This window comes from Periplaneta americana, chromosome 13 (assembly GCF_040183065.1).
Source record: "Periplaneta americana isolate PAMFEO1 chromosome 13, P.americana_PAMFEO1_priV1, whole genome shotgun sequence".
Taxonomy (NCBI): domain Eukaryota; kingdom Metazoa; phylum Arthropoda; class Insecta; order Blattodea; family Blattidae; genus Periplaneta; species Periplaneta americana.
In genome coordinates, this window is record NC_091129.1 from 102,139,608 (window position 1) to 102,154,134 (window position 14,527).

The 14,527-nt window shown below is 35.6% G+C and overlaps 1 protein-coding gene across 1 annotated transcript in view; it reads right to left on the bottom strand.

Annotated features, from left to right (window-relative positions):
• Positions 1-14,527, bottom strand: part of LOC138712175 (protein 5NUC-like) — a 74,002-nt gene that overhangs the window by 39,239 nt on the left and 20,236 nt on the right. The window contains exon 2 of the mRNA XM_069843671.1: positions 11,508-11,978. Within this exon, the coding sequence (XP_069699772.1) occupies positions 11,508-11,861 (354 nt within the window). The 5' untranslated portion in view covers positions 11,862-11,978. The remainder of the gene's footprint in view (positions 1-11,507; positions 11,979-14,527) is intronic.

The window sequence follows — 14,527 nt, forward strand, 5'->3', positions numbered from 1 at the left end:
TAGAAGTAGCCTGATAGTGAATGTTTAATAGATTCACATGTTTCGTGAGTATGTCAATTCTTTCCCGTAATTCACTAATTATTAAGTCCTTCTGATTCAAAATATATTGGATTAATTTAATGTCAACCTTATTGTTTTCATCTGCAATTTCAGTAAGAGCATCGTACAGCGTACCTTCGTGACTATCACTCTTGCACAGTTCACTGTCACTAACACAACACTTCACAGTATTTTCATCAATCGAAATAACGTTATTAATTAATTTTGCACAGCTGCTATGGAAAACGTTACTACAAACACTGCACTTAACTCCACTAATAACTTTAGACTTACATCGCTTACAGAGAGCAGACGAAGCACTTGTAGAGCCAACCATGGAATGACTGTGGTATAGAGCACGGAGCAGAGAGCGAACACAACCGCTCAGAACGACGTCAAGTGACCAATAGGAATAGTGTCTAAGGAAAACATAGAAAATATTATAAATCAATTTTTTAAGGCGAGAATGAATACCAACTTCGAAGTGATCTGTTCAAAATAGATATTTACACCTTCAAAAATTGATAAGCGGTACACTTTTTTGTTTTTCATGTTAGGTGCGAGATCAAAGCGACAGAAATGTTGAGAAAGAATGAAAATTACTTCTAAAAATTATCGCTGCTCAAAATCTTTACTGGTCGCCGAATTACGGGAGTTAAGAGTCAGGACTCAACCAAACGCGTGTAGGTTAAAATAAAATACAAATATGTGTAAATTGAATACGAATACTTCAGTAAAGTTAACAAATCACTAAAAAAGTCGTCTCTACTAATTGGGAAAGTCACCACTAATTGGGAGACGCACCTTTGGGTTCTGGCTTTTGCCGACTGGTTTTTGTCATGCGACAATGCCTATTGGCACACCTTAACGTAACGAGTAACTGATAACATGAGAAATTAAATTGTTTCGGACTGTATAAAATACTTGATGACAAATGTCACGTCGACGACAGTTTATTCTTAAATGTAGATACACTGGAGTTCAAAAATATTTGACCTATACTAATCGACAGTCATTCATAATTTGTTCCTGTAAACATGACTTCATTTATAATTATTACTTCTACGAATAGATAGCGCATATGATCCCACATGCTCACAATGCGCTCTCGGGTTAACGACAGTACAAAAATGAAGATAGCATATTTCACTTCTTGAAATAACCCCAATCTTTTCTCAGTATATATCCTGTTTATACTTTATATATATTATGAACAATTTGTAGAGTTGTTATGAATAAATAAATAATGCAATTTTCTGTTATTTTTACCACTCTTTTACTTTATGTATTTACAAATTTTAGAGATGTAGAATTACATTTTTTAAAGTATGGGTTTTAATTATTTAATTCTCTTCAGGGATGAATATTGATTTTAGGGGTTAGTTTCTTTTGACGTAAAGCTATGACAGGTTAGTGTATGATAAGTGTCGCCTATTGAGAACTAGCGAAACTGTGTCAAAGTTTATCCATTTGTAAATAATCTTTTATTTTAACTTATCCCCGTGGTTAGAAAATTCACTTACATGATTAGAAAATTCTAGGCCAGATATCTTTGAACTCCATTATACAATAAACATAATGGTATACAATATTACCTCAGCAAGGTCTCAAAACAAATTTGGAAAATTTAAATTGTCTCATGTGACTGCAATTACGGGAACCAGAACTAAAAGGTTAGGAGTAGGATAATTATTAAATAAGATTGAGAAAAACAACAGAAATATTGTAATTTTGGTATCACTGTTTTATCTTGCGAGAAGTTTGATAATATTCTGTATAGTAATTTTGATAGCACTGATTTATCTTGCAAGAATTTTATTGTGATCATATTCTGACTACTACATGGTCCTTAGAATTACATGATAGAAATTCTGAGTCAAGTTTGTGCCCTTGACTTTCAAACCTTACTGAAATAATAAAAAAAAGATCTCTTTTGTAATGAGTTTAATGGAGAATGAAGGTCTTTGTACTGCGTACACTGACGTCATTGTTGATATTTATATTCTGAGAAGTTATTCAACAAAATATATGAGACGATATTATGTTTCATGTTCTGTAACAATAGGTGTCAGTAGATTCTAATCTTTTCTATGGAAACAGAATAGAGCAAATACTTCGAATCATAGCATGTGCCCTCTCTTCTTTAGCAGTACTTTGATAAGAATCCGTAAAATTCATGTTTGTGTATCGAAATGCAACAGATGTAGCATCACTATGAAGGCAATGCCATTCCACTCATACAAATATATTAGCAACGAGAATGACTGTATGAATACCACATTCCAAACATCAATGGAATAGGATTGTAAACAGCTGTAATGACACTAAATAAGGAAGCCAACACTAGCGGACACCTGCATTATAATCAGATAGATTACCAGAGAGAAGTGCATTTATATCCATGGCCTTCCAACTTGAGCCCGCACCTGTGATGTGCTTATGACTGTAGTAATGGATGCGTTTCAAATAACATGGCAAGAATCTGATTTGAATGTTGTCAATGAGTCACTTATAGAGGTTTACCAGTAAATGTTAATTAAACATTTAATTGCTCTTGCATTTCATACAGTTTCATTTTTTCAACTGGCCTGCGATTGGATGAAAGCCGGGGCGAATATACGAATAATATATATGGATTCACATTTAATGGGAATAAATTTCTACAATATTATCACGGTCTAGTATATACAGTCACGAGGCTTAATACGTAGGGAATATGCATCCATAGACAGTTGCTAACCACTAGGATCGCTACTATCGCCTCATCATAGACAATGCGAAATAGTACTGGCACAGTCTATTGTTCCTAGTACCCTCAACAACTCAAGCTTCGTGACTGTATATACTAGACTGTGATATTATCTACTATTTGCAACAAATTAAGACCTTTCTCGCCGTCTTAATGTGAGTTTTTCATAAGGAGTTCAAACACAAACCAAATGTAGTGAATTTAATTAACTCAATTGCGCGTTATCTTGTGTATCTGAGCTCTGGGTCTCTGATCATGCGCAGTGTCTTATACCTGGAACTTTGAATATTCCAGCGTCCCAATCTTTCTTTGGGCAACTGTACAGTCTTAGAAAAAAGTTTTATCGCACATATACTTTTTAAGTCCCAGAAAAGAGGCAGTGCGCATGATCAGAGAATGAGCGACCTGGTTCACAAGAGAACGACTAGTCCGGTCGCAAACTGGTGGCATCAACATGCTCGAGCTTCTTTCTCAGGCTTCGGAGTGGGGGGTTCTGTGTGTGCGGCCGACTGCTTACTCATAGAGCTTACTGTTCAAACACCCCCCCCCCCCAGCAAGACTCTTGGGCGAGTCCATGTAAGTGGATGTCATTTTCGTCTTTCGCGCAGATGCTACGAGTTTGAGCTCGGGCTCTAATAAAATTAGTTTCGTTGTATGTCTGATCATGCGCACTGCCTCCTTTCTGGGACTTAAAGGTATCTGTGAGACATAACTTTTTTCTAAGACTGTACATAAAATATCTATATACGAAGATTGATTCATAAGTCATAGTAATTACTGGTATTTTTTCTCGAAGGTGTGCCAACACCAACATTGCAAATGTGGTGTATATTTTTTAATTTTGTCACCAAAATATCGGATATAGTGCAGGAAAAATACGAAATGCTATGCTTATGGTAGGCTATGTACGTCAGTTTTATACATCTTTTCTTTTTGCGTGGTATTAAATTGTTTCGTGTTGCCATTTTTACGTAAATTTGATGTATTTGATTGATAGAATTTAACTATATATATATATTATTTCGCGACCTTCTTATCAAATCGGACTCGGAATCTGGATTAAAACCATCATCCGGTGAGGTCAACGGCCTCTGATAAATCCACTGTCTTCAGAGACGGCTGTAACTAGACGAGGACAATAATTTGTTGCAATTAGAATTAGGTCAAGTCAGTGTTACAAACACGAATGTCTTCCAAATGACGCAAGCTCACCATTACAAAGACATGAAATTCGAGACAACTGCACGTAATTAAACACAGACGTGTTTGTTTTGTGTGGCAATGCACCGCGCCTTTGTGTTATATTGACCACAACACACGCAGCTGTTCAAGTGTCTACATACTGTGTGAAAGTCACGGACAGAGATTCAAATACCTCGCAGGATATTGTTGTTCTCGGTAAATGAAGCAGAGGTACTGTATTTTCAGGCACCACGAAGACAATCATTCTTAGAACTAGTACAGAGTATTGTAACATAATGTGGAAGAGAAGGATGTACTATCTCTACACAATAGCAACTCATTTAAGTAGAATTGTAGAATTGGACGGACTCCACAGAAGTACGTATGAAAATTTCGAGGTTTGCAATGCATAACATCAGATTATGAATACCAGAAAAGTTCTCTTAGAAAGATTATAAGCAAGATCATTACCATTGTATGGACATTTACAACGAATGCCAGAAGATATAATTCCAAAAACAATTTTTGATTGGTCCACACAAAGAAGAAGGAAACGTGGAGAACAGGACGAGGACAATTAATTCGGCAGCCTGGACGAGACAGTTTGACGTCTCTGGAGAGATAGTAGGATTTCCACTTAAAAAATGGAAATCTTTCAGACATTTTTAGGGACTCAAACGTTGTTAATTTCTATTAAATGACATAATAATCTGCATGTAACCATAGTACACATTCACATTTGTATAATTTATCATTTATTCTTTCACAAAATTTTGGTATTTTGAAACTGATTTAGCTTCATTTAGCAATTTACTGACATTCCATAATACATTAAAAAATTCTTTGCGGGATATGTCAAAATTTATAATAATCGGAAGCTCTGAATTTATCAGTTCTGGTAAGCACCTATTCTTAACATCAGTCCAATTGTCCTTCAAAATTGAAAACACTCGTTCCACAAATGCATTCCAGCCTGGTATACTTATTGTCAACAGTAATCTCACTAGAGATTTTGATTCATCTAGAGAAAATCAAAACTCGAATGGGAGTTAATTGACTATTACACGATTAGATTAAAGTATATAAAGATTAGAAGAAATAAAGTATTCTAATACGATAAAATATTAATTGACTTACTAAAATTTTATTTCACTAATGTTAGCTTCACCAAAACGTTTGAACGGAGCCACCATTTTCAGTTGACTGTCTATGCTGTAAACAAATGACGATCGCAAAGTATGTTTTATAGTACCGTAAAGAATTTACAGTTTGAAATGTTGGCAAACATTGGTAATGAGGCGATAAAAACAGAAGAAAATATATAAAGATTAGTAGAAATAAAGTACTCTAATACAATAAAATAGATATTAATTGACTTACTAAAATTTTACTTCACTAATGTTACCTTCACCAAAACGTTTCAACGGAGCCGCCATTTTCAGTCAACTATCTATGCGGGAAAAAAATGACGAACGAAAAGCATGTTTTATAGTATCATGAATAATTTGCAGTTTGAAATGTTGGTAAACAAAGAAACAAATGCTAGGTAAGTGATAAAAACAAACAAATGGTAGGGAAGTGATACAATTAAACAAATACTAGGAAAGTGATAAAATTGTGCGATAAGCAGCCATGATTGGTTGTACCGCTTTATTCATCAAAAGTGTATGACGTATAGTCAAGGCGTAATAGTCAATATAAAACATGAGTAGAGAAATATTTGGAACTTTTTGCTGAGGCACTAATACCCACATAGACACATCTTCACTTTAACTATACAGTCAGTAAAATTATCTTCCACTTCACAAAATTCTTCATACAGCTGGTACATATTGACTAGATCTTCCAGGTTGGAAATTTCAGCAGCAAGTTCGAAGTCACTATTTTTGTTTTCCCATTCAAAGAAAGTGTTTCCAACTTTTAATATTTTTATTACATGCTGGAAAATCATAATAGGTTTCGAGATATTTCAGCAAAGCGTCATAGAAACCGTCAAATTCACAGAGAATCTTGTTAATAGTTGTTGATAAAACCTCTCTCATTAGTTTCTTAGTCTTACTACCAGAGAATTTATTATTCACTGTTTGTGTGATCTTATTGTGTGTTATGCGCAGATTGACATGTGATACAAGAATACTGAGATCTTTCTTTTTCAGATAATTTGATACAGAGAAAGCAATAAAGTAATACTATTACCTAACACCAAAGTAAGAAAAGGAAAGAAGTGTTGTGTGGGGGAACAAAAAACGTAAGGCCAAAATTAGCAATCAAAAAACGTAAGAATACAGGATAAACGTACAACCTGACAGAGATGAAAAGTGTAAAGCCTATAAAAAGTAAAAGTGGGGTATTAATGAGAAGTTGGGAAAGCAAACAAAGTTACCACTAAGCTGCGCGTTCGAACAGTAACTTTTATTTTTTCTAGTACCAGTTTGGGACTCTTCTAAGCAACCTCTGTGGTATCTAGCCATCCCTTCCTTCTTATGGGTTGTATGAATAATAGATCGATTGTTCGAAGTACAATAGAACTTTCATCCGCCTCGTTCGAAGAAAATGAAATGCTTTTGTACACACTGAATTGTATAAGTGCTTCTGGAATGTTATTCTGAAAACGCTGACAGCACTTTTAAAATGCTGCGCACACATGTTTTATACGTGAGTGTGTGTGTTTCCTCAAAGTTGTAAAAGTCCACCTAGTTGGGGCTGAAGTATTCAAGATAACCTAACGACTTCTGTGGTCAGTCCGACAATTTACCGTATGAATTACTTTATGATTGATTTTACTACTATACCTTTTGCAGATGAACACATACGATAATTATTTCCAGATCAGAAAATGAGTTGCAAGAAGTTTTTATACTTAATCAAACGGCCATAATGGTTAATGCGAGTATGAAGCTTTCAATAAAAAAGTAACAAAAATTACCTTCAGTAGTGAATAAGGGCTAAAATAGTAATAGAGAATGATATAAATAGTTAACTGTCAGGTCTCTTACATGACAAATAAAAGCATTGATATACGTATAAAAACTCGGGAGAAAATATAAAGAAAGTAATCGTTCAAATTCGAAATGAAACAGTTGAACAAGTGAACAGCTTCAAAAAATACTTGGGGTGTACTGTACAGTCCGCATTTCACGAGAAGATCCGAGCAAGGAATGCGAATTTTTCCCCCACTCTTATAACCTGTCCCCGACACTGAACCTGCCGGCCATTGATTGAACCTTGTTTGTCCCAGTTGGCAATGACACCACTCCCATCCACCTGCTCCTTCAAGAAAGCTGAGTTACTGGCTTACATTCTCCTCTTACCCCTCAAGGACCATGCTCCCCTCGCAGGAATCCTCTCGTGAAATTTGAACAGTAAGAGAAGTAGTAACATGAACTGCTGCTAGAAACTCTAAAGGAGGGTAGCAATCACAAGGAAAGATTTTAATAGAAAAAGAAATGTCTGCGGACTTCTGGAAAAAGAACTACGGAAGAGGTAAATGAAGTGCTTCTTGTGGAGTGTGGCATTGTATGGACATTACGACGAAGTGAAGAGGAGCGACTAGAAGCATTTCAAATGTGGATATGGAGAAGAAAGAAGTTTATGAAATGGATAGAGAGAATAAGAAATGAAGTTGTGCTAGAAAGAGTGGATGAAGAAAGAATAATGCTGAAACAGAAGAGAAAAAGAAATTGCCTGGATCACTGGCTAAGAAGAAATGCCTACTGAAGGATGCACTGGAAGGAATGGTGAACGAGAGAAAAGTTCGGGACAAAAGAAAATATCAGAGGTTGGACAACATTAAGATAATTTTGGTCGTATGTGGAGATTAAGAGGAAGGCGGAAAAGAAGGTAGATTTGGAGAATGCTGGATTTGCATTGAAAATCGTGCCCTTGGGCAGGATACTGTGAATGAATGAATTAATGATATAAGAAGAATATATTGAGGCAATTTTGTGGTACAGTAAGACGAAAATTTTTAAAGGAGGTAAGAAAGAAGGTTGTAAGGCTATATCCAAGTTTAATTAAGTGATCCTCATTGCTCTGATCATGGATCTGAAAGCTAGACACTCAAGAAAAGTAAAATACAAAGAATAGAAACTTGAAAATTATAAGAATTAATGGAAAGAACATATATCAATAATGGAAAATAACAGACTACCAAATTAATACAGAAATAAATACACTCCTCAAAAATACAGAATTGTAGGGCGTCCAAAGATGTGATGTAATGGCAGTAAAATTTTAACAAATAACAATTATACATACCACGACTAATATAATTTGGGATTCAAAACTGGCCCGAAACGGACTCAAAACGTGATTGTTGGTGATGATGATGAATTACTTTAGACGAAATAATAAGAAAATGTAATATTATTATGGCGTAAGTGTGAAACCAGTCGGTCTTTATCATAAAATGGTAGACAATTAAACATTTTTCATGTATCGCATTTACGGCTGAATGCATTTAACACCAGAACGCAGTACGGAAAGATGACCTTGCTCTCGTCTGTTAGTATGATTTCTTTATTATTAGGCCTTTAAAAATAGAAAGACACTAACACGAAATGCCATAAAATTGAATCATAAAAGCAGGAATGGTCTTGAACGCTGTAGTCGTATTGATGAATGTTATTCTTGATAATATATAGAGCTACGGAAGAAATATGACCTTCTGCTGACATTTCAGGAGTACAAAATTGCTCGGTCATCATTCACAATAAATTTACGCGTTGGCGTTATCAAAATTAAATAAAAGAGAGAAGTGTATTCGTAACCAAGGTAGCTACAGTTATAACAGCTGAAATATCCCTTTGATTGCGACATATTGTGCATTACCGAGCAAGTAGGCTCCGACGGTAGCGTTTGAGACTCGCATTTGGGAGGTTCCGGGTTCAAACTCCGTGGCCGACCAATCTGACTGGGGGTTTTCTTTCTTTTCTTTCTTCGTCTGCTTTATCTCCTGTTTTTAGAACCTATTTACAATCCAATGCGGTATTGTTGAAGATATGAGTAAAACATAATTATTTACAGTGACACTACAAAACATAGGCAATAAAATAGAAAGATCTCCACCTCACTGTGTACATTCTAGAGACTATTGAAATTTTTAAGGTAATGTTCAAGCCAATGATGGAAAAAATCTAAATAATTGCTTGTCATGTTACACAGCACGTTCGGTAATACAAACAATATTATTATTATTATTATTATTATTATTATTATTATTATTATTATTATTATTAATTTTTATCATAATAATTTTGTAATAAAATAGATATTACAAACAGGCCTAAGTCTAAATTTAAGTACATATTTTCTGTCCTCATTTTTTCGAAAAATGTCCTCGTTTTTAATCTGGTCACCCTATTCTGACCGAAATTAAAACGCCTGTTGCTATTATCCATGCCATACCTGACTCCATATTGAAGAACTCACTCAGAATTACAGTATTAAACATCATTTATATTCTGTTATTTAAATTTTGTGTAAAGTTTTAAATGATGAATTGAAAGGCAGACAGCGTCCACTTACTGTCATACAAAATTATCTTATTGATCTTACGTATTGTTCGGCATGAACTGATTACGAGGCCGATCATATTCATCATATTGATTCCCTAATTGAGGCGGCTTCAAAGTGGATTCTCTCTCTATTTTAAGTGAGGAAAAAGAATTCCTTATGTTCACATTATTCACCAAGAGTCTCTTCTTAAAGGGCACAAATCATAACTAATGAACTATATGTTCGGAAAACGTATTATGTGTCTTTCACGTGTTAAATATTGTATTACCTTGTTAAGATGTTTCGGCCTGCTATTGGCCATCTTCAGAACACACACAAGATTGCAACCTCGTTCAAGAAATTAAATTACAACATCGCATACAGAACAAATAACACTCTACAAAAACATCTCAACACACAAACAACACAAATAAACAAATACAACCACTCAGGCGTAGCCTATACAAACTCAAATGTAACACCTGCAACAACTTGTACATAGGACAGACAGGCAGATCATTTCAAACCCGTTACAAAGAACACATCACAGCCATAACAAATTTACAAAACATTTACACATATGCAGACCACATCACAAATGCTAACCACACCTACAGAGACATCAACACAGACATTGAAATTCTACACATCCATCCAAAAAGCCAGAAACTAAACTCACTAGAACAATACCAAATATACAGACACACAATAAATACTCTTTAATGAAATTCTATCATAAAAATAGAATGAAATTTGTAGCTCAGCCACATGCTCATAATACGAGACGAAATGAAATTCTTAAATTAGTTGAACCTAAATATTTCACATCTGCTGCTTTACTACACAGTACAAATTATGGTCCACGGCTATATAATTCGATAATAAAATTTCATCCAGAATTGACTACTTTAAGCAATGAAATTTTCAGATCCAGAATTAAAAAATGTATATGACAGACCTCCCTGTATATATATTATGTACCATGTATTGTAAAACAAGTTTATTTCTATCCTAAGTGTATTTTTCTATTTTATCTTGGTTACTATATCAACATGACCTGCACTAATTATACTACTAATAATAATTTAATATTAATCCATCAATCTAAACATCGTCTCTTTTTTCACTCAGTTATTATTAGTATTATTATTTACTAATTTTATTACAATCTTTATGTGAGCTTTTTTCTTAAGTATTTTGTCTACAAAGTATGTGTATCTATGTAACGGAACTGTCCCCGAACACGAGCTTTGCTCTTTCGGGGTATTTTAATGTAACGTTTTTATGTATGTGTCATTATTAAATAAATAAATAAATAAAAATAAAATAAACAAAAACACATCCAAGTGAAATTCTCAACACACAACTCAATTTCAAAACACACACACTCTTTGACTCCACATTACACTACACAAACACACCCCCACAGGAAACAAAACAGAAGGCGCCAAGACCAGCAACAACCAGTTCTGATGATGGCCGATAGCAGGCCGAAACATGTTAACAAGGTAATATAAAATTTAACAGGTAAAAGACACATAATAGGGTAAATTAGGGTCCGTTGGACAGTCGGGCATGTTGGACACTTTGTACTTTAACGTGTTACCTCGCCACTTGTGGGCACCATATTCTGCTAGAAGTCAATGACGGAAGTAGCCCATTGACTTCTAGCAGAATATGGTGCCCACAAGTGGCGAGGTAACACGTTAAAGTACAAAGTGTCCAACATGCCCGACTGTCCAACGGACCCTAATTTACTCTACGTTTTCCGAAGTGATATAGTATTAAAAGTTGTGTAATCAAGATGTAGAACTATAGGTATGTATTCTGATTTAGAAAGAAATGACAAATTTAGTTTAATTAAAATTGATAAATGTCATTTTGGTCGTATAAGTGTTATAGTTCAGTCGTCTCGCAACTGAAGAAAACATATTCTCCAGAGAGATTGCCGAGTGTGTAAGCGTAGAAGTGTTGTCATTAGTACAGCGTTCGTAACTGACGACCATTATATCATGTCAAATTAAAAAAAAAATATACTCACCATGGCGTCCGGATGTATAAGGTTGGTCATTGCGGCCACGATCTTCCACTTGTAGAAGGTGTAGAGCAGCGTGCCCTGGTAGATGTCGCCTGCGATGAGGAAGAGGGCGTGCGTGTTCTCCACCTCACTCTTCCTCTTCGCGAGAGTCACGGCCTCTGAGACGCGAGCGAACCCCCCATAACACTTCCCTTCGGCCTTCTTGCTCGCCGTGCAGAGTCCGGAGAATTTGTCAGTCTCGTTGAACCTGGAGTGCAAATCGTTCGCGTGGATGATCAACAGCCTGTAGGCCCCCGCATGATCCAGGACCATCGCGCACACCACCACTGCCGCAAACACGTTGATTAGAGCTGTCATGCTGTGTGAGGTTCGAACTCAGCAACTCTCAGAAATGTCCGATGCCGTGAAGGACTTCGTTTCAAACTTCAGTTACAGTAGGAGATACATCCATCCGGGCGGTTGATTGCTGAAGAACTGTTTAAAACAGAGAGTGATTTGTAATTTATACCGATTAAAAAAATAGTATGTTGTTTTTGAATTATAATATTTCTTAATTATAGTGGTACTTAACAGTTGAAACTTAAGGGGAGAAAATAGTTAAATATGGTGGAAAATCAGTGAATTTTCAAAATATTCTTTTTTTTCTTTAAAATAATCTTTGATATCTGAAAAATACATTACATAAAATTTAATGCGCATTTATGGCCTTGTCAGCTAGTATTACGCTATTTTTTTAAAGCTCTGGTAAACAGGATTTTCAAATAACACTATACTTTGATTGCAGTTTCCCGTAACGTATTTTTTTTTTGCCATCGAAATACTATTTGCAATGTGAAAAGTACATTACATAACACTTAATGCACTTTTATATAGCTTTGTCACCTTCTGTCACAACATTTTTAAAACTCGAGTAAACAGGATTTTTAAATGACACTACACTTTGATTGCAGTTTCTGGTAACTTATTCTTTTTACATTTTCCATAGAAATACTATTTGAAATATGAAAAATACATTACATAGCATTTAATGCGCATTTATGGCTTTGTCAACTACCGTGACGCAATTTTTAAAGCTCTGGTAAACAGGACTTTTAAGTCACTATACTTTGATTTCATTTTCCCATAACTTAATTAATTCTTTTCCAGTGAAATACTTTTAAATGTGAAAAATACATTACATAAAATTTAAGGCGCATTTATGGCTTTGCCAGCTACTATGAAACCATTTTTAAAGCTCTGGTAAACAGGACTTTAAAAGACACTATACTTTGATTTCAGTTTCCCGTAACTTAATTTCTTTTTTTCCTTTGAAATATTATTTTAAATGTGAAAAATACATTACATTACATTTAATGCGCATTTACGAGTAGATATAGTTTTGTCAGCTGCTGTGGCGCCATTTTTAAATCTCTGATAAACAGCATTTTTAAAAGGCACTGTACTTTGATTTCAGTTTCCCGTAACTTAATTTCTTTTTTTCCTTTGAAATGTGTAAAATACATGACGTAATATTTAAGGCGCATTTATGGTTTCGTTAGCTATTATGACGTCATTTTTAAAGCTCTGGTAAACAGGATTTTCAAATGACAGTATACTTTGATTGCAGTTTCTCGTAACTTCTTTCCGCTTTGAAATGCTACTCCTTGAAATGTGAAGATTCATTACATAGCATTTAATGCATTTATTATGGCTTTTTCAGCTGCTGTGCCGCCATTTATGAACTCTGCTGCACAGGGTTTTTTTGATGACACTAAACTGTGTTTGCAATTTCCCGTTTCTCAGTCAGTATTTTAGGGCAGAGTCACTGGGACATTGATTGGCTGTGAATAGTTGTCATTTCGTGAATCTTTCATGAAGATATTGAAGTGTTGTTTCTGCATATGTTGCAATTTGATTGATAATTTGTTAGGTACAATTCGAGAAAAATTATGGTCTTCCTAATTTTACTAAGTTCCATATACATACTAGGTTCAAAAAGTTCCCGGAATTTGCTAGTATCATAGAAACAACGTACCTTAAACACTAGTCTACAGCATTCCCTTCAAAATAGTTGCCTTCCGCAACAACACACTTTTGCCAACGCGTGTAGAGTTCCTGGAAGCAGGCCTGGAAGCCATTTTGTGAAACCCGTCTTAGTGCTCTCGTCGCGTTTGCGATAACCTCTTCAGCATTGAATCTCCGTCCTTTCAGATGACTTTTCAGACGGGGAAACAGAAAGTAATCAGGTGGTGAGAGATCAGGAGAGTATGGTGGGTGATCCAAAGCAGTTATGTTGTGCCTGGCAAGAAAATTCTTTACGGTAATTGCGCGATGAGCAGGTGCATTGTCATGCATAAGGAACCAGTTGTTTTCTACCCACTTTTCTGGACGTTTCCTTCTCACTGCGTCACGGAGGCGACGGAGGATTTCTACGTACAATTCTTTCGTTACAGTACGACCTTCTGGAATGAACTCATGGTGGATGAGACCCTGAGAGTCGAAGAAAACTTCCAACATAACTTTGCCTTTGGAAGTGTCCCTAGGAAATTTTTGCTTCCGAGGAGATGTTTTCGATTTCCATTCAGATGACTGTCGTTTAGGGACTGGGTCGTACAAGTAGCACCAAGTTTCATCACCAGCAATAATTTTGCTTAAGAAATCACCGTCTTCATCAGCCATACTGATCATGTCCCCAGCAAGAGTCATTCTTGTTTCTTTCTGTTCTGCCGACAACATTTTCGGAACTAACTTCTGAGACACGTAATGCATGTTGAGATGCTTGTGAAGAACATTGTGTACACTTCCGACTGATATTCCGACTTCTGCTGCTATATCTTTTATGGTCTTACATCGGTCGTCCCTCACAACATTATGCACATGCCGAGCGATTGTTTCATTTGTTGCAGTTGTTGGTCGGCCGCTGCGTACGTCATCTTTGATGCTATCGCGGCCACCAGAAAAGCGTTTATGCCAGGCATACACTTGAGTTTTTTTCATTGCTGCTTCGCCATATGCTTCTTCCAACAATCTTAATGTCTCTGCAG